The 22,066-nt window shown below is 40.6% G+C and overlaps 1 protein-coding gene across 1 annotated transcript in view; it reads left to right on the top strand.

Moving 5' to 3' along the window:
• Positions 1-22,066, top strand: part of diaph1 (diaphanous related formin 1) — a 348,897-nt gene that overhangs the window by 157,385 nt on the left and 169,446 nt on the right. The window contains exons 17-18 of the mRNA XM_078551232.1: positions 989-1,103; positions 5,975-5,983. Of these exons, the coding sequence (XP_078407358.1) occupies positions 989-1,103; positions 5,975-5,983 (124 nt within the window). The remainder of the gene's footprint in view (positions 1-988; positions 1,104-5,974; positions 5,984-22,066) is intronic.

The raw sequence follows: 22,066 nt of genomic DNA, 5'->3' as shown, positions 1-22,066 counted from the left end.
CAGGTCTTGACAGGGGGGATGTGGAGAGGATGTTTCCTCTTGTGGGAGAATCTAGAACTAGGGGTCGCTCACTTAAGACAGAAATGAGAAATTTTTTCTCCAAGGGTAGTGAGCTTTTGGAACTCTCTTCCTCAAAAGGCGGTGGAAGCAGAGTATTTGAATATTTTTAAGACAGAGCAAGATAGATTCTTGATTAACAAGGGGGCGAAAGGTTATCGGGGGCTAGGCAGGAATGTGAGGTTGAGGTTACATTCAGATCATCCATGATCTTATTGAATGGTGGAGCAGGCTCGAAGGGCCGAGTGGCCTGTTCCTGTCCCTAATTCGTATGTTTGTATGGCAGGCAAAACGTCTTTTTGGCTTTGCAGCAGCATCCTGTTAGTGGCGACTACCACTTGTGTTGCTCAAAGTTCTGAGATACCATGCCCTTCCAGGGTAATCTGAGGTACACTGGGCACATTTCAGGGCCGAAAGTGACAGCCTTAGGCCCATCCAATCAGAGTCCACTTGCCAACCAATCAGCACTCTCTTCACATGCAGTATAAATTTTTGTTTTCCCCTTATATTGGTATTCATGCAAAGCGTCTTGAGTGCAAGACAAAATGCTTTGACGTGTCTTTTTCAGCCATGCTCAAGTACTGTACAACCAAATGACTATCTGGAAAGTCCCTCTTGTATGCCCCCTTTCCAGCCTGAAAATCCAATGGTTCTCCAATCGCAACCTATCATTTCGCCCCTGAGACCAGGGTCAGCCTCTTTGCATTACCTCTGACCTTGAATACCTCCCTTGTTTCTCAGCAGCAGAAAATGGGCACAATACTCAAACATGATGTCTGCCCAGCACATTGTGTAGTTTAGATACGCCTTTCTCTTATTTGTGTCCTACCAGGTTATTACTTTGTAATTACTAATCTATCTTATTTGTAAAATAGGTCCTTTACAAGCAGCTGTAGCTGGTTATATCATAAACATTTTTTTTTGCTTTCAGCTTGGGCCTAAAGATATGAATGAAAAGTGTTTCTGGGTCAAGGTGAAGGAGGACAAATATGAAAGTAAAGAGCTCTTTGCAAAACTCACTGTTACATTCTCTGCACAGACAAAGAGTAAGTAACTGGTTGGACTTTAATTGTGTTAATTCAATAAATTCCCCCCAATTTAGATTTGAACTCATCCCAGGCAAAGAATAAATGTGATAAAAAGCTAGATGCGATAAGATAGAAGCTTTGTACAAGCTTAAATTTGGGTCTAGTGACGTGAGTCTCTTGGAAACATTCCCAAGTTTGGCATCAAACTAGTGGTCTCTGTTTTTCTGGGGCTTGAAATGAATGAAAAGCAGTTTTGAGAAATTTAGAGCCTAATGATATTGTCAAATTCTCTTTTTCCTGTTGCCAAATAATGGAATTACTGAGGAAATGAGCTATATTGTGCTTAACACATATCTTTAAAATATAAAGCTTGGAAACAGAAAGACTAGTTGTCCCATTAAACCTACTCCTTCCTCAGCCCATATTTCAATCATGACACTCTTCCACCTCACCCGAAAAGTCTTATACTCTGCCCTTAATTCCCAATTGAATCAGAACATCTCTTACATCTCTCTTTAACCTTCAGTTCCCTTTCCCAACCAATATTGATCCTTCTCCCTTGTTAAAGGTAACATCTGCTTTTTCTCTACCCTGCTCCAAACATCACTATTCTGTTAGTGGGTGTGGTGGCCAGTCCAAATCTTGTATTTATAATCTACCTTAAAAATGTTGTTATGGTTATGTGCTTGCTGTCAGTTAGTATGCCCTTCCAACACCCTCATTCTGAATAATTCTGCAGGTTACTATTTCATTATCTGGTATGATTAAACTGTGATTTTCCAAATTTAATAACAGGGTCAAGCACCTTTGACAATGGAGTTGTCATTAAACAAGTGATCCATTTTACTTGTCAAATTGTACATGCACCGCACATTGTGAATTCCATTCAGGATCCACTTCTGTTGTGGTGGATGAAGCATGCATCCCTCCGTTCCACTGGGACCAAAAAGCTGATTTCAGCTTCAATCCTTTACTTGATTAAACATCTCACTGCATTGAATATAAAATTTCTCAATCTTATCGACAGTATGTGTTTAATAAAGCACAGGAAACTCTATGCACTTTAATGGTTTAGGACACAGAAATGTGTGTGTGCTGTTGAGAATACCACATCTTCATCCGAGCTCTTGAATTTCAGTGCAGTGATGAAGAACGAATGGAGGTCATTGCCTGCTGAAATGAATGACAACCAGGTTAGGAGTGGATGAACTGACAGCACAAAATAACTTAGCAATGCAACACAATAATGACCCGCTTATATTGGGTACATGAACCAAGAGGTGGCTGTGGACTGTGAAAGATTGGTTGTACTTTTTGTGCTCTCTGCTTTCTTATGCTTGCATCTGCTGTGAGTTTTTGTCATCTTCACACTGGATCAGAATCAGTAAAGCTGTAATTTTAGCTGTTATTAAAACTGTAGGAGTACCTTCACCACGCATACTGTGACAGTTTAAGAATAAGGTTTGCCCAACTTCCTCAGAGACAGCTAGGGATGGGAAATAAATACTGGCCTTGCCAGCAATGCCCACATCCAGAGAATGAATTTTACAAAGTAATGCAGAGTTAAAATCCTATCTCTGCGATGCTTTTTGGCCAGAAAATACTGTAGATCCAGCATCACATCCCACATCACATTCAGAAGGTATTTTTGTTTATTTCCTCAGGGAATGTAGTTGACACTGTGGCTGGCCACATTTTTATTGCCCATTCCTAGTTGCCCTAAGAAGGTGGTAGTAGGCTCCCTTCTTGACCAATGATTGTACTTCCAACAGATGGGTAACGTCTGAAGGCATTTGGGCAGTGTGATGTGTAAGACTGACAGAGTAAGGGTGACCGGATTTGTTAACCAGTCTGGATTTTATGACTATTAAGCTGCTTTGGTCATTGCTTTTTTGATGCTTGTCCACAAGTTACTAGTTCACAAATGAGTGTTGTGGTTTTTGAACACTCAGCCCGTGGTGCCTGAGTACTGAATCAGCAAAAAATATATTTTCAATGGCAAGTTTACTAAAACTGCATTGTAACACACACACTCTCTCCCTCCCTCTCTCTCTCCTCTCTCTCTCTCTCTCTCTCTCTGCTTTATGTAACACGCATCACTAGTTGTCTTCCAGAGACCTTACAAGTGTACAAATAATCTTTTTTTTTTTAAAGGACTTCTATGCTAATAGAATGCCCTTAGGAGTCATCACATGAATTATATAATCAAACATTCCTTCATACAATCTTATGTTGAATGAGCATCTAAAAAAGGACACGGCAGCATGTGTTACTCCAGTGATAGAGACATCAAATATCTACCTATTTTGTGGCCATTAGTTGGGAATCATTAAGCCTCATCTTTCAAACACCTTTCTTTATCTCAGATTTTTCAAAGATCAGCATCACCATCTCATAAAATACCTCCAAATAGAAATGTTGGCCTGTACATGCAACATTTGTCACAGAAACTACGTGATATTCAGGACACCGTGCCAAAAATATGAAATGAAGTAAACTTTAATCATATCCCATTGTAATCATCTGAATGGAAATGCTATCAAAAGGATGACCAGACACCCTGCTTCAAAAGGACATAAACAGGAACAGTTGAAAATTCACTTTCATTTCTAGTCGCTCCTGATAAGTCGTTATGCACCAGGGCACCAGCTCCAGTGACCGTTGCAGTGGTCTTGGTAGTCTTGTATCTTGCCTGTCCTTTGTGACACTGCCATATCTTTTTTCTCAGGATTATTGGCTGTACTGTGATCACATTGTTTTCTCATCAGCTTGTTTGTTCCAACTGCCTTCTGATGAATTACTTTAGTTGCAATCAAGTTCATTTGTAAATGTCACATGTTAATGCCCATCTTTAGTGGAGGCTACAGTGTAATTGAATCATCACAAAGAGAATATTGCTTCAATGTGCACAATAGAGTATTTCAGTTATACCTATCCTATCAAATGATAAAATAGTTCTAAGAACTTAAGAATTAGGAGCACGCGTAGGCCATTCGGCCCCTCGAGCCTGCTCTGCCATTTGATAAGATCATGGCTGATCTACTTGTGACTTGTACTTTCCTGTCTTACCCCCTATACCCTTTGACTCCCTTGTCAGTCAGAAATCTATCTAACTCAGCCTTAAAAATGTTCAATGACGCTGCTTCCACTGCTTTCTAGGGAAGAGATTTCCACAGACTAACGATCCCCTTGAGAGAAAAAAATTCTCCTCATCTCTGTCTTAAATGGAAGACTCCTTATTTTTAAACTGTGTCCTCTAGTTCTAGTTTCTCCCACCACAATCACTAGGGAAGCGGTACTGAGTAAACTGATGGAGCTTCAGGCTGACAAGTCTCTGGGTCCAGATGGACTTCATCCTAGGGTCTTAAAAGAGGGGGCTCATGAGGTAGTAGATGTGTTGGTGTTAATTTCCCCAAATTCTCTAGATTCTGGAAAGGCTCCATCAGACTGGAAAATAGCAAATTTAACCCTTCTATTCAAGAAGGGAGGGAGGCAGAAAACAGGAAACTATAGGCCAGTTAGCTTGACGTCTGTTGTGGGGAAAATGTTAGAGTCTATCATTAAAGAGATTATAGCTGGCCACACAGAAAAACACATGGTAACCGGGAAACAGCATAGTTTTGTGAACAGGAAATCATGTTTAACCAATTTATTAGAGTTTTTTTGAAGGAGTAGCATGTGCTGTGGATAAAGGGGAGCTGTTAAACGTACTGTACTTGAATTTTGAGAAGGCATTTGATGAGGTGTCATGTCAAAGGTATTTGCGGAAAACAAAAGCTCATGGTGTAAAGGGTAACATATTAGCCAGGATAGCTGGCTGGCAGAAAGCTGAGAGAATGCATAAATGGGTCTGTTTGGCAGGATGTGACGTGTGGAGTCCCACAGAGGTCTTTGCTGGGACCTCAACTTTTTACAGTTTACATCAGTGACTTAGATGAGAGGAGCGAAGGCATGGTAGCTGAATTTGTAGATGACACAAAGATAGGTAGGAAAGCATATTTTGAGGAAAATATATTGTGAAGAAGACAAGGAGTTTGCAGACAGATATAGGTAAGTTGAGTGAGTGGGCAAAAATCTGGCAGATGGAGTATAATATGAGAAAATGTGAAGGCAAGGGAATCAAAGGTTATTGGGGGTAGGTGGGAATGTAGAACTTGAAACATAAACATCAGCCATGATCTTATTGAAAGGTGGAGCAGGCTTGAGGGGCTGAATGGCCTACTTCTATTTCATATATCCGTTCAAGGGGAAGCATCCTTTCAGCATCCACCCTGTCAAGTCCCTTCAGAATCTTACCTGTTTCAAAGTGAACGCCTCTCATTTTCCTAAACTCCAATGAACACAGGCAGAACTTGTCTAACCTTTCTTCATAAGACAACCCCTTCGTCCCAGGAATCAGTCTCTGAACCTTCTCTGAACTACTTTCAATGCAAGTATATCCTTTCTTAAATGAGGAGACCCAAACTGTACACAGTATTCCAGATGTGGTCTCACCAACACCCTGTACAACTGTAACAAAACTTCCGTACTTTTATATTCCATTCCCCTTGCAATAATCACTTGCTGTACCTGTATACTAACTTTTTGTGAATCATATTCCAGGACACTCGGATCCCTCTGTACCATAGAGTTCTGCAGTCTCTCTCCATTTAAATAAGATGTTGCTTTTCTGTTCTTCCAATGTGAACAAGTTTTCCCGGGTCAATTTTAAACTCAACAAAAAAAATTTCCCTGGTATTGAAAAATTATTCATAATGACATGACCCAGCTTCCATCGGTGTAACTCTACAGGTTGAAGTTTAATATGTCTAACGGTATTCTGCTCTGGCACTGATGATGATTTCATTTTCTTTTCTTGCTCTGAATTTCTCCAATGATGAACTGTGCAGCTAGTAAAGGTAAGACCATTTTTTTTTTTCAAAACTGGTTTTGTCAAATGCTTTTTGGTTCTTCAAACCAAGTGTGGTGGATATTGTAATTTCTTGAACAGATGGAAGCTTTCAAGAGCAGCAATATTCAAAAGCGATTCCCCGCACCATGACTCAGCATGTTTAAAAACAGCAGGCCTATTTTTTTAAAATTGCAAATATGAAAAAGAAAACTGTGCAAGTGTTTAAAACACCTTTAAGCTTACAAATAACTAAAAAGACTGATTTTATTGAAGAAGCGGGCACAAAAGTTTTAAAAGAAAGTTGCTGGGAACTCTAATCTGAGTTTACTTAATGTGGAAGGGAGCTGGGCCAAAGTAAATCAGTTCTGATTGTTTCCTCATCCTTGAGGGATTATCTAATTTATGAGTCTGAAACTAAATCTGTTCTCCATATTTCTCATCCTGACTTTATTGATTTTTTTTGAGTAATATTGGATTGATTATGCTATTAGCTGTTATTTAATGACTTGTGTTATCCAAACTGGCCAGTGGTTTAATCAGGAAGTATCTGAGCCTTGACTAAAGTCTTGGCTGACTGAAATTTCATTTTGTGTTTCATATTTATTCTGTTTTTGCTGGATATGATATATATGGAACCATTCACTGCCGTCTTGATGGATGAACATTCATTTAGAATCACCTTCTTTAAGTGTTCTACTGCAATTCATGGTTTGCACAAAATGGTAAAGTGGAAATGAAAACAAATTAATCCAAGCTTTTATCTAATTATTGTTTCACTCTCATCGTCATCAAACCACAGGAAAAGTTGGCCAAGAAGGAGTTGTTTGTAATAGCTGATCTCAATTTAATTTGTGTGTTGAATAATTGTATACCTGCATGTTTGTGGTGAGTTTAGTTTATGTTTATATCTGAGATGTGAGGCTTTATTCTGACATATTTATAACGTAAGCATGGCTGAATCAGGTTCTTCGGGACCAACCCAACTTCAGAACCAAGATTCCTTGGAGGAGAGGGTCTTGCTCTGCTTCACCTTTGAGTAAATTTGGCGCTTCACATTCATTTCATATTCGGAGTTTAGTTTTGGCACAAAGCAGCTTTAAGCTTTGCAACGCTCCTTAACTTGTGGAGTGTGAATGCACTCCAGGACAACTGTATGTTGTGGCTAGCCATCATATATTCTGTTCATAAAGCTTGTAGTTTTTTAATTTTGGGACAGGAAGAAGGGTTTATTATTTACAGATGAAGAAAATCATTTGAAGCTGTTTTGTAATATTCCACTGCAGTTCCAAATTGGAGTACAAATGTGTTGACATTTTTGTCACAATATCTTTGATTCAACATATGCAATTTAACTATACACCCTGGAAATTGCACTGTTCAATTTCACAGTAATGCATACTTTTCCTCACTGCTATTTGAAGAAAAATTGCCGTATTCTAAACTGATTAACACCTCTTGAACTATCCAGTAGAGAAATTTCACGTAGCTCATTAATAATTAGTTTGTGTGATAGAGCACAGCATCATTTCTAGGCTTGGATTGTAATGAAAATGAGAGAATTTAGCTTCATTGTGCTTTGGAAAGGATTCAACAGTATTCAATTTCATGATTAAAAATTTAACACTAAATTGAACTTTACCCTGAGGAAGTGGGGCGATGCATTTGGGAGCTGGTTGTAAGAGTTTAGTATATCAATGGGGTTCAAACTAGGGCATGAATGCCTGACACTTGTGGTGTTTCAGTGGTACCTTCACTCCGTACCCTGTGTTTTAAATTAGGGTAAACCCACTCATTGTTTTCAGAGCTGCCTGCATGCCTGCTCTCTCTGCAGAGACTAAACTATTGCATTTGAACTGTCATTCACAGAATTGCACATCCCTAAGGATCCATACAAATTTTCAATAAGTTTGTAATATGCACTTAAATGTACCTCTATGTCTACGTTGCCAGCTTGTGACAGAGAGCTTATTGTTCACTGAAGTCAAGCAGTGTTACCAGTTAGAACAGTCTGCATATATTTGACTGCAAAGTTCAGGATGTTGTTTATCAAAACAAAGCAGCATATTCAAAGGATATTAGTTCTGAAGAGAACTTATAGCTGTTTCATGTTTAAAACACAAATATCTTGATCTGTGTGGGCTTTGCTTTATAATAGCAACTTCAAATTATAAATTAACTCACATGTTTTCACAAACCATATAACCCAAATATGATCTGTTTTAAACAGTCCTCCCATTTTAACCAGATTCTGTTTTCTGTGAATGTGGGGGGAAATAAGTTATCTTTCTAAATATTCTTTCTCCTCTTATTGCTTACACACAGCACCGTTTAGTCCAAGTAGATAAGAGGGAGGGGGAGATGGAGAGAGTGTGTGGGGGTAGTGGATGGGAAAAGGAGGAAGTAGAGGAGATAGTGAATCACTGAGATATATGTTTCCTTTTAAGGTGATTTGAAGTAATTAATTATTAGCTCCCCTGCTTCTCCAGTGTCCCCTATTGGCCTGTTCCATGACCACCTCCATCCTGTTTCCCCTGTCACTGCTATGTGGAAGCACAGATTGCCACAATTAAAATAGAATTGTAGAGTGGGTGCAACATTCCATTCTCCTCTTCGCATCCAAAGGCTGAGCTCTCAAAAAGGACATTTACTCAGTCAAGGATTATTGCTACGTCATCCATGCCATCTCCAAGGCCCAGAGGGAACCAGTGCTTGCCAATCCAATGTCTTTATTCAATCCTCCAATGATCATGGTGCTGACTCTCCCTTTTAGATCTTTCCAAAGCTTTCCCTCTGGGACCTCCCCTTAGCTGAGAAACTTTTCTGGTCTGGCAACACCCCCTCTCTTATTTTCCACACCCTCATCTGGGAGACATTTCAGTCCCTATATCATCCCTCTTCCGCCCCTAATGGACTTTTCGAGGCTTATGACCTTATGAAAGGATAAATTGGGTCATAACCATCCGTCTCCCCCCACCCCCCTCTCTCTCTCTCTCTCTCTCTCTCTCTCTCCCCACCCCTGCCCCGACCTTTCTTCCACCTGCTCATCTTTTCAAACCTGTGACCCATCTTCACCTCCCTTTCAGATCATCTTCCTCTTCCCTGTCCCCTTCCTCATATAATTCCTTGGATACTCCATTGTGCATGTTCCTCTTACCTTCTGTTGACTCTCCCCCACCCCCATGCCACTTTCACCTTCCACCTTTCACCAATTTTAACAAGTGACTTGCACCATGGTAGCTGGTGTGTTTAAATTCAGTAAATTAAATAAATCTTCAATTAAAAAGCTGGCAACATAGAGGGATATCTTTAATGGTGATCATGAATCTACTGTGAAAATCCATCTGGTTCACTAATACCCTTTAGTAAAGGAAACCTGCCACCCTTGCCTGATCTGACTCCAGGCCCACAACAATGTTGCTGACTTGTTACTGGAATAGGCAAGCAAGCTGCTCTGTTCTCGAAGTCTGTTCATCATCACCACCTCCTCAAGAGCACTAAGGACGGGCAATAGATGCCAACTTGCAGTAATATCCACATCCTGTGAATGAGCTCCCTAACAGCACTCTGGGTGTACCTACGCCACATGGACTACAGGGTTCAGAAAAGCAGCTCACCACCACCATCTTGAGGGAGAGATGGTGGCGGAGTGATAACGTCACTGGACTAGTAATCCAGCGGCCCACCCTAATGCTTTGGGGACATGGGTTCAAATTCCACCACGGGAGTCTCCACAAATGTCCCCATCCTCAATGATGGGAGAACCAAGCAGATCAGTGCAAAAGAAAACGCTGAAGCATTTGCAGCCATCTTCAGCCAGAAGTGCCAAGTGTGGATGATCCATCTGTCTCCTCCTGAGGTGCCCAGCATCACAGATGCCTGTCTTCAGCCCAATTTGATTCACTGCACATCATATCAAGAAATGGCTGAAGGATACTGCAAAGGCTACAGGCCTGACAATATTCCGGCAAGAATTGTGCTCCAGAACTAGCTGTACCCCCTAGCCATCCTGTTCCAGTACAGCTGCAACACTGACATCTACCTGGCAATGTAGAAAATTGCCCAAGTGTGCCCTGTACAGAAAAAGCAGGACAAATCCAACCTGGCCAATTATCACTCTATCAGACCACTCCCAACCATCAGCTAAGTAATGGAAAGTGTAGTCGAAAGTGTTATCAAGCGACTTGGCAATAACCTACCTGCTGACACTCGGTTTGGGTTGCACCAGGGCCACTCGGCTCCTGACCTCATACAGCCTTGGTCCAAACATGGACAAAAGAGCTGAACTCGGTGTGGTGAGAGTGACAGCCCTTGACATCAAGGCAGCATTTGACCGAGTGTAGCATCAAGGAGCCCTAGCAAAACTGGAGTCAGTGGGAATCAGGGGGATAACTCTTCGCTGGTTGGAGTCATAACTAGCACAAAGGAAGATAGTTGCAATTATTGGAGGTCAATCATCTCAGTCCAGGGACATCGCTGCAGGAGTTCCTCAGGATGGTGTCCTAGGGCCAACAGCCTTCAGTTGCTGCTTCAGTGGCCTTCCTTCCACGATAAGGTCAGAAGTGGGATGCTTGCAGAAGATTGCATAATGTTCACCATTCGCGACTCCTCAGATACTGAAGCAGTCCATGTCCATATGAAGCAAGATCTGGATGATATTCAGGCTTGGGCTGACAAGTGGCAGGCAACATTAGTGCCACACAAGTGCCAGACAATGACCATCTCCAACAAGAGAATCTAATCTTCTCCCCTTAACATTCAATGTCACTACCATTGCTGAATCCCCGCTATCATCACTCGAGGGGTTACCATTGACCAGAAACTGAACTGGACCAACCATATAAACACGGGCAACAAGGGCAGGTCAGAGGTGGTCAGAATTGCCGAGAGTAACTTACCTCCTGACTCCCCAAAGCTTATCTACCACCTGCAAGGCATAAGTCAGGAGTGTGATGGAATACTCTCCATTTGCCTGGATCAATGTAGCTCCAGCAACTCTTAAGAAGCTTGACATGATGCAGGACAAAGCAGCCTGCTTGATTGACACCCCATCCACAAACATTTACTCCCTCCATCACCAACGCACAATGGTAGCAGTGTGTACCATCTACGAGATGCACTGCAGCAACTCACCAGCTAAGTAATGGAAAGTGTAGCCGAAAGTGTTATCAAGCGACTTGGCAATAACCTACCTTTGGCATCACCTTCCAAACCTGTGACTTCTACTAACCAGAAGGGCAAAGGCAGCAGATGCATGGAAACACCACCACCTGCAAGTTTCCCCCCCAAGTCTCTCACCATAATGACTTGGAAATATATCATTGTTCCTTCACTGTTGCTGTGTCAAAATCCTGGAACTCCCTCCCTAACAGCAGTGAGGATGTACCTACACCACATGGACTGCAGCAGTTCACGAAGGAGCTCACCACCACCACTTCGTGACAATTGGGGATGGCAAAATACTGGTTGTTTACAGTATTCCTTTACAGCTTCCTTTGCTGTAAAGAACTGGTGTAATGGTCCATTGGTAGGATTGTGATGGAGTGGAAAACAGCTAATTTATAAGACCTACGTTGGAACCACTAAAACTTTCAAAAGTTACTGTCTCTGATTTCTCCCCGGGTTTGCTGACTATTGCACGATGAAAAGTCTACCTTTTCATTAATTTGGTTGTTTTAATCGGTAATACTTCGTGCTTAGGGAAAATCCTTGGTCGATATATGCTGTGACGCATCTTCCATTCCTACCCCCAAAAGGCTGTGATGCTTTTCGGAGTGAGGCAAATATATTTTTGTTAGGCGAAGGGTTATGGAATGGAGGTGCACATCAACCAGGACCTAACTAAATGGCAGAATCTGCTCAAGTGGCTCATTGGACTACTCTAGTTCCTCTATCCTTAATTCTTCAGGTGCACAGGAAATTACTTAAATGTGAAATTCGACAGCAATGGTGAAAAATGCTTTTGTATGCTATTCCTCTACCAGTTCAGTTTGTGAAACGGTAGAAGAGGCAATAAATCTGCTGATATTTACATAAAGTGCTGATCATGGTTAATCAAATTAAATGATTATAAGAATGTATTTGCCTCACTCTGAAAAGCATCACAGCCTTTTGGGGGTAGGAATGGAAGATGCCTCACAGCATATATCGACCAAGGATTTTCCCTAAGCGCGAAGTATGAACGATTAAAACAACTGAATTAATGAAAAGGTAGTCTTTTCATCGTGCAATAGTCAGCAAACCCGGGGGGAAATCAGAGACAGTAACTTTTGAAAGTTTTAGTGGTTCCAATGTAGGTCTTATAAATTAGCTGTTTTCCACTCCATCACAATCCTACCAATGGACCATTACACCAGTTCTTTACAGCAAAGGAAGCAGGAATTAAACAACCAGTATTTTGCCATTCCCAATTGCCATGAAGTGGTGGTGGTGAGCTCCTTCGTGGACTGCTGCAGTCCATGTGGTGTCGGTACATCCACACTGCTGTTAGGGAGGGAGTTCCAGGATGCATAGGTTTAGTGATTCCACTGAAGGGTTCCTTAGAAAATTTGGTTATGCTGGAGACAGAATTCCTATGGTTGTCATGTGTATTAATATCACAAATGAACTTTGAAGATTTCATCAATTTATCTTTAGCGAAATTATTCTTTTATGACTTGCTCATGAGAAATACCGTAAATGTAGCCTTCGCAAATGCACTTAAATGTTACTTTACATCAAAATCAGGGCAATTTTTACACCCTTATTATTTCAACCTAGGTAAAGTCAATGTTTGCTTTATTTTGGGTTATAAATCATGGGGTTGTCCAGCAGATAGTATACATTATATCCTAAAAAAGGATATTTTAACATCCATATATACAGTTTTGAAATATCAACCCTTATTGTTTTTCTATTTCATTACAGTTGACATTGTTGGCTTGTATTAAGTTAGCTTGAATCAACACACCCAATTAAACTGTTGTCATTGTGGAAATATCTTAGTTATTTCTGTAAACAAGTTGGGTCTTGAATGTCACCCCTTTCTAACCCTTGTTATTTTCTCTCAACCTTCAATTTCCCATCTAGTCCTTTTCCCTTACTCCTTGTGAAAGCTGTGACTTGGTGAATGTTTCCACTAAGGTGTGGTTCCAGCAGGCTTTCTGCTCTCCTTTGCCATTTGTAACCAGGTGTTCTTTGTGTACAGGTCTGAATAGTGAGTGTCAGTGGCTCGTTTCATCAAAGGAAGGGGAGACAGTGGCGTAGTGGTAATGTCACTGGGCTAGTAATCCACAGGCCCAGGGTAATGCCCTGGGGGCACAGGTTAAAATCTGATGGAATTTAAATTCAGTTTATATAACAAAAAAATCTGGAATTAGAAATATAGAAACTAGGAGCAGGAGGAGGCCATTCGACCCTTTGAGCCTGCTCCGCAATTCAGTATGATCATGGCTGATCCTCTGTCTCAACGCCATATTCCCGCTTTCTCTCCGTAACCCTTGATGCCCCTAATATCCAAAAAATTATCTATTTCTTTCTTGAATCTACTCAGTGATCCGTCTCCACAGCCTTCTGTGGTAGAGAATTCCACAGGTTGACCACCCTCTGAGTGAAGAAATTGGTCCTCGTCTCAACCCTAAATGACCTGTCCCGTATCCTCAGAATGTAGCCCCTGGTTCTAGACTCCCCAACCAGGGGAAACATACTCCCTGCATCCAGTCTGTCTAGCCCCTTTAGAATTTTATAAGTTTCATTCAGATCCCCTCTCATTCTTCTAAATTCTCATGAATAAAGGCCCAGTCAAACCAATCTCTCCTCCTACGACAGTCCAGCCATCCCTGGCATCAGCCTAGTGAACCTTCACTGCACTTCCTCAATGGCAAGTATATCCTTTCTTAGGTAGGGAGACCAAAACTACAAGCAATACTCCAGATGTGGTCTCACCAAGGCCTTGTATGTCTGCAGTAAGACATCCCTACTTCTGAACTCAAATCCTCTTGTAAAGAAGGCCAACATACCATTTGCCTTCCTAATTGCTTGCTGCACCTATCTATTTACTTTAATTGACTGGTGTAGAAGGACACCCAGACCCCTTCGTACATCCACATTTCCCAATATATCACCATTTAAATAATACTCTGCCTCTGTTTTTCATACCGAAGTGTATAACTTCACATTTATCCGTGTTATACTGCATTTGCCATGTGTTTTAAAAGTTAGTCTCAGTAATGGTGGCCATGAAACTATCATCAGTTGTTGAACCCATCTGTTTCACCTAATGCCCTTTAGGGAATGTAATCTGCCATCCTTACTTGGTGTGGCCTACGTGTAACCTCAGATCCACAGCAATGTGGTTGACTCTCAGCTGCCCTCTGAAAATGGCCTAGCAAGCCACTCAGTTTGATGGCTATTAGGGATGGACAACAGTGATACCCACATCCCATTAAAGAATTTTAAAAAAATCACCAATGACTTCACTGCTATCCCGATGCATTCACTCCAAGTGAAAAGCAAAAAGAAAGGACTTCCATTTATGTAACCCCTTTCATAACCACAGCCCATCCTATAGTGCTTTGCAGCCAACGAAATACTTCAGAAGTATCTACAGATATCTTGGAAACGTTCACCAAGTCAGGCAGTTGTTGTGGCGATCTCTAGTTGCAATCAGGTATATCACAAGGTAGAGGTTGAGCCAGTATTGTCTCTGGACTGTACCGTGCATAGGCCATTACCACTCTATGCGATTTACTGATCCAATAGAGATAAATAGAATTTTAAAAGTGTAGTTTAAATTGAATGTTTAATACTTCACGACAGAGCAATCCTGAAAACAGCACTTTAAAAATAAAAGCTGCCACAATCCATTATTTATGTCAGAAAATGTTTTGAGTGTAGGAATGCACAATTTGCCATGCCAACAGCTAACAAAACAGGCAGTGTTGGTAATGGAACAGACCTTAGCACCCTTAGTGCGTAATTGTGTGATGAGATAATTTTGTTGCTTGTCAAGTTGTTTGTTCAATGATTCAGATGATGCCTCTTAGACTTTTGTGTCCCCCCGATCACTCTTGTTCCAGAATTTCTTACTAACATTATAGTTTTTTTAAACTAATGGTTGCATTTGCAATGATATAATTTCTTAACGAATGTTGATTGATTACACACACTGGTTTGAGAATCAGCTTCTAGTCATTAATGAGACCTGGTATGGTGAGGCCACTTGCAGTGAAACTGGTGCCATCAATCAATAAACTATCCCCAAGAAGCAATGCTAGATGGAAGATCAGTGAATAATTTTCCTGTTTTTTCTTCTTTCTCCCCAATAAGACTCTTGTTGAAAGATATTTCCATGAACATTGGCAGTCTCCCAGCTCCTCACCTTAGACAGCATTCTAAATTTTAAAGTAATGGACCTGTTGACAGTGAAAGATATCACAGAAGTGTGAAGTAATGCACTTTCGAAGGAAGAATGAGGCTATAGAATGGTCCAGTTCTGTTGAAAGGCCATCAGCTTGAAACATTAACTCTGTTTCACTTTCCACAGATGCTGCCAGATCTGCTGACTATTTCCAGCATTTCCTGTTTTATTTTGTAAACTAAAGCTATAATCATCTTTTAAAGGAGATGCAAGCGCAGTGAGATCTGGAGGTTTACATACACAAATTTTCAAAGGTAATGTTAGTAAACTGTTTATGAAACGTGTACTCCTGGACTCTATATATAGAGGCATCGAGTACAGAAGCAAGTAAGTTATGCTAAAACTTTATAAACCACTGGTTAGGCTTCAATTTGGGTATTGGGTTCAATTCTGGGAACCACACTTTATGAAGGATGTCTTAATCTTGGAGAGGGGCCTAGAGGAGATTTGCCAGAAAATTACCAGAGAAAAGAAGCTTCACTTATGCAAAGAGTAAAGGAATTGGAATTGTTCTCCTTCAAAAAAACAAAGTTAAGAGGAGATTTAATAGAGATGTTCAATATCATGAACGGTTTTGATATATTTAAGGAGAAACTGTTTCCAGTGTCAGGAGGGTCAGTAACCAGAGGAGACATCCTTATGGTAATTGACTAAAATAATAGAGGGGAAATGAGAATTGTTTTTGTGTCAAGCTATAATCATCTGGAATACACTGCCTGAAATTGTGGTGGATGCAGATTCAACAGTAACCACCATGACAGCTGATGGAATTTAAAAATTCAGTTGATAAAAATCTGGAATGTTTAAAAAAAAAAACTAGTCTCAGTAATAGTGACCATGGAATTATCAATTGTTGTAAAAACCTACCTGGTTCACTGCTGTCCTTTAGGCAAGGAAATCTGCCATCCTTACCTGGCCTGGCCAATTTGGATTGATTCGGAAGAGTCAGCATGGATTTGTTGAAAGAAAATTGTGTCTAACTAATTTGCTGAAGTTTTTTTGAAGAGGTAACAGACTTGGTTGATGAGGGCAAGGCTGTTCATGTGACGTATATGGATTTCCAAAAGGCGTGTGAGGAAAGTTATAGGTCATGGAATAAAAGGGACAGTAACAACATGGATACAAAATTGGCTGAGGGATAGGAGGCAGAGAGTAATGGCTAATGGGTATTTTTCAGGCTGGAAGAAGGTTTGTAATGGAGTTCCCCAGGCGTCGGCATTGGGACCCTTGCTCTTTCTGATATATATAAATGATATAGATCTTGGTGTGTGGGGGACAATTTCAAAGTTCACGGACGACACAAAACTTGGGAGAATTGTAAACTGTGAGGAGGGCAGTGTAGAACTTCAAAGGACATTGACACATTGATGGAGTGGGCAGATAGGTGGCAGATGAAGTTCGATGCGGAGAAATGTGAGGTGATATACTTTGGTACGAAGAACATGGAGAGACAGTGTAAAATAAAGGAAACTATTCTAAAGGGTGTGCAGGAGCAGAGAGACCTGGGTATATATGTACATAAGTCATTAAAGGTGACAGGACAGGTAAAGAGAATTATTTCTAAAGCATACAGTATTCTAGGCTTCATTATAGTGGCATAGAGCACAAGAGCAGGGAGGTTATGATGAACTTATATAAGACGCTGGTTAGACCTCAGCTGGAGTATTGTGTGCAGTTCTGGACGCCACACTATAGGAATGTTGTGAACGCATGGGAGAGAGTGCAGAAGAGATTTACGAGAATGGTTCCAGGGGTGAGACCCTTCAGTTGTGAGGAAAGATTGGAGAAGTTGGGACTGTTTTCCTTGGAGAGGAGAAGGCTGAGAGGAGACTTGATAGAAGTTTTCAAAATAATACAAAGTAGATAGGGAGAAACTGTTCCCACTCAAACAAATCGAGAACCAGAGGGCATAGTTTTAAAGTGTTTTGCCAAAGGAGCAAATGTCAGGTGAGAATTTTTTCACACAGTAAGTACTTGGGGTTTGGAATGCACTGTCTGAAAGTGGTGAAGGTAGGTTCAATTGAGGCATTCAAGAGGGCATTGGATGATTGTTTCTATCTAGACAATGTGCACGGTTACAGGGAAAAGGCAGCAGATTGGTACTAAGTTAAAGTGCTCGGAAAGCTGCTGCAGACACGATAGGCCAAATGGCCTCCTTCGCCACTGCAACAATTCTGTGACGTGTGACGCCAGACCCACAACAATGTGGTTGACTCTTAACTGCCCTCTGAAATGGCCTAGCAAGCTATTCAGTTCAAGGGCACTTAAGGAGGGGCAACAAATGCTGGTCTTGCCAGCAATTGCCACATTTCATGAAAGAATAAATTTTTTAAAAAGTAACTTTCAAAATGAGAATTGGATAAATACTTGAAAAGGAAAGGTTTGCAGAATTATGGGAAAACAGCATGGCTAGGGAACTAATTAGATTGCTCTTTCAAAGAGATGGCACAGGCATAGTGGAACGATTGGCCTCCCCTGCCCCACATGATTCAATGATCCTGATCCTCTATGTACATAGTGCCCAAACTGTTCACTCCTTTGCAAGAAGTCAGTGGGAATTGATCCATCATAACAGCCCTAGTCTAAACCTTCCTTTGAATGATTCGGACTTGCAAATTATCAGGATATGAATAAAGCGCATATACAATGCATTTAAAAAAAAAAAAATACTCGGCATCCAAAGGTTAAATTTATAAAGGCCACATCTAATCTTTTGAATTGGCCTAAAGCAATTCCATTACCAGGGTGATTCGGTAATCTGGCCACATCTGTTGCATTCAAATTTGAAAACAAGGTTAGGACTTAATGTGCCAAGTTTACTTGCCAAATGAAACAACAGTGTCTGTGGGTGGAAATAATTTAGAAGAGTACCACTATTGGGATGGATACTAAAATAGAGTTCATTGTCCCAATTACAATTTACTGGGTCCATGTGCATTTGGAGTCAAGACACACCGACAGTGCAGTTTCATAATCCCCTGAGTGGCTTTGGTCGCATCAATCTATGTTCTCCTTGTCTTGAGTATTCTTTGGAGCACTAGTTTGTACTAAACCATCTTAAATACACAGAAAATGTATTTGTAACTTGTTTTGTTCATTTATATTTCAGACAAATGACCCTTTTATTGCTAGCACTTTGCCTAATGCCCCCTGTAGTTTTCAAGCAGTGCCTCATTCAGCCACAACAAAATTACACTGTTGATCTGCACAATGTAAAAATATTTTCTAGAGCTTAGTGCAAATCAAAGTGCATTTGAGAATAAGCATAAATAGATTTTAAAGGAACGGAGGAAAAAGAGTAGGCCATTCAAGCCTTCAAGCTTGATTATGCCATTTAGTGAGAGCTGACCTGTATCCTGACTTGATTTGCCTGCAATGCTCCATATCCATCCTGGCTAGCAAGTCTATCAATCCCAGATTTAAAGTTATTAATTTGAACTGAAATTTGTTGCTTTAAGGAAAGAGAGTTCTACACCTCTACCATGTTTCCTAACTTCTCTCCTAATGGCACACTCTCTAATGTTAAGCTTATGTCCCCTTGTCTTATACTCCCACCAGATGAAAATGCTTCTCTCTTCTGACTCTTAGCAATTCCTTTCAGAATGCTAAAAACCTAAATCAAATACCCCTTAACTTTCTATATTCTTGGGAATGCAAACCTAGTTTTTGTAACCCCTCCATAATTTCTGGAAACTCTGCTACAGCCTTGAATTCAATGTCAAATTTTCCGATGCGCAGCCCTTGGAGGTTGGCTGCAGGTGCAATGCCCACATCTGCTGCACTGGTCAAGGTCCACAGGTTTGAAGATTTTATGGGCATGAACAAATAATGTACACAGGATTTCAGTTGACACCTCTTTAACAGCTGAGTAGACTGGATCCCACCCGCACGGAGTCACTTCCTTAAGAGATTACTGGGCAGTGGATTTGAAAGTGTGTTGAAAGATCTAGCCCCTGACCACAAGGCAATTTGAGTACATATCAGCTTTAATTGAAAAACTACAGGGTATAAAGAGGTTTAACTCTTAGATCTGTAAAAGAATTGTTAATCAGGTCCAAGTTATAAGCAATCACAGTTTTTTTTAGGTGTCTTCATTGCCGTAATGTAGGAAACATGTTAGCTAATTTGTGCACAGCAAAATCCCACGTAGAGTAATGTGATGATGGCAAGCTAACAATGTTGGTTGAGGGACTAGTGCTGGCCAGAACAGACCTACTCTTCTTTGAAAGGGGAAAAAACTCTTCTGCGAAATAGTGCCATAGGGTTATTTACACCCAGCTGAGAAGACAGACAGGACTTTGATTTAACATCTCTTCCAAAAGGTGACACTTCTAACAGTGTTGCACTCCCTGCACCGCACTGGAATGTCGGCCTAGATTTTGTGCTGAAATCCCTGAAATGGAACTTAAAGCAGTGAATACACTATGCCATGTTTTGACTGACGTGTTCTTGTGCCTTTAGTGTTACCTTTTGTTTTTGCACTCCAAATTCTATATCTTGGATGACAATTGGAGTGTGCTATAGTATTACAGAGGGTTAAGAAAATTCTGTGATTACAAAAGATAATATGCATGCTATTTATTTATATTATTCTGAGACTACAGAATGGTATGTCCTGTAACTTCCCATTTTTTTCGGAAGTATCAATTCAATTTATTATTTGTTTTTAGCTCCCGAATATAATTTTTGTTAACTTTCATATTTTTAATATTAGCACACCTGTGCAGAGGATAAATGCTGGAGAATGATGGTTAAAACAAATTGAATTATGCAGACAGCATGATATATATGCCTAGTACATGGTGTTTGAACCATGTTCCTTTTGAAGGTTACATCAATATGTTTTCACCCAAAGTACATCAAGCTGACAGCTTTTCAGTTTATTGGAAAAAATGCTGTGAATATAAACCTGTTTGTGGTTGCTTTTGTTCATCGTGGGTCTGGTTTGTAATTCCCAGAACAATAATGTAGACATTAGAAGATCTATTAGAAATCACTATTTGGAAATAGTGAATGAAATTAATTACTCCTGAGTTTTGATGTAGGGTAAGGATTGTGGTAGATGGTTTAAAGCAATATTCAGTGAATACTCAAGGTTAAGGCTCCATAGGCTCACAATACTTGAATATTCATGTCAGATATGTTTCTCTCTTGTAATCAAAAAAAAAATCTTTATAACTCTGCTGGCTGACTGACAGTCACCTCTTAATTGCTTTTCTGACATGTGGTAAAGAAAGGTCACATTTAGGAGAGTTGCCAGGATCTGGGAAGCGCTACCTGAAAAGGTGGTGAAAGCTGATTCAATGAGTAATTTCAATAGGGAGTTGAGGATGAGGAACTTAGGGTTATGGACTAAAAGCCGGGGTGCAAGACAACAAGACTGTTCTTTCAAAAAGCCAGCACAGGAACCACTGGCTGAATAGCTGCCTCCCATGCTGCAATTTTTGTATTATCCTCTAACATGTTTGATTATTTTGGTTTTTTGAGATTTTTTTTTAAGTTAAGTAAAATATTTTTCTCTCACATACTTCAGAGTAAGCCCACTCGAGAACTACTTCAATAATTAAAGCTTTATATCCATGACTGTAACATTAAAGTTAGCTGCTTCCTGTGCACCAAGCCTCTTGAGTTCAAAAAGAAGCACTTTTATGTTCACCAATTTTGCTAAGCTAACTCTGATTGAGGATACGTTTTTACCAACTAAGCCAAACTGAGATTGAATAGTAAATGGCATAAAACATGCACTTGAAGAGGGCTAATTTGCAGGGTTATGTGGAAAAAGCTGGACAGTGGGACTAAATTGGACAGCTCTTTCAAAGAGCTGGCACAGACTTGACAGGCCACATGGCCACCTGTGCTGTAAGATTCTATGCAACACCATCGAGCAAGGGAGTCAAAGTAAATCAAGTATATTTACACAACAAAAACAGAATTACCTGGAAAAACTCAGCAGGTCTGGCAGCATCGGTGGAGAAGAAAAGAGTTGACGTTTCGAGTCCACATGACCCTTCAACTTCATGTGGACTCGAAACGTCAACTCTTTTCTTCTCCACCGATGCTGCCAGACCTGCTGAGTTTTTCCAGGTAATTCTGTTTTTGTTTTGGATTTCCAACATCCGCAGAAGTTTTTTGTTTTTATTTAAGTATATTTGCACTGTCTGTGTCAACCCATCAAAGAGGGAGGTTTCCCAGTGGCTCCAAAGGCAATTGCTAACACTGCTGTTGGAGGGACAGGCCACCAGCTGAGTAACCAGCTCGCTCATAGAGGCCAACAATGCAGTTTCTCACTCACTGGCTCTTACTTAGCACCTTAGCCAAAGGAGAAGGTCTGACAGCCAAAAAACAATGTTGCTGATTGAACACTGCGTTTGTGCAGGTATCTATAACTTAGAAGCACGTGGGATCTGCTCTACAACATAAAAGCTTCATATTATCTGTGTGAACTGCCTCTTGTAGTGCTTCTGGAATAAAAAGAAGATATTATGGCTGACATAGCCAGGAGGCAGGATGCCTAACCTAAGTTTGGTCTCACGTACTTATTCCCCATAGCCTGCAACAGCTATGAAAGAAGATGGAAGGGGAGAAATGAGTGTGCCCATTCACAAACTAGATAACATAGCCTCAAATGAGATGTAGCATAAATGCTTAGAATATAGTTCCTGAACTTGACAATGAAATATAAGACTATTGTATATA

This window comes from Cetorhinus maximus, chromosome 10 (genome assembly GCF_964194155.1).
Source record: "Cetorhinus maximus chromosome 10, sCetMax3.hap1.1, whole genome shotgun sequence".
Classification (NCBI taxonomy): Eukaryota; Metazoa; Chordata; class Chondrichthyes; order Lamniformes; family Cetorhinidae; genus Cetorhinus; species Cetorhinus maximus.
The sequence above is the reverse complement of the archived record's forward strand: the minus strand, read 5'-3'. Positions and strand labels throughout refer to the sequence as shown.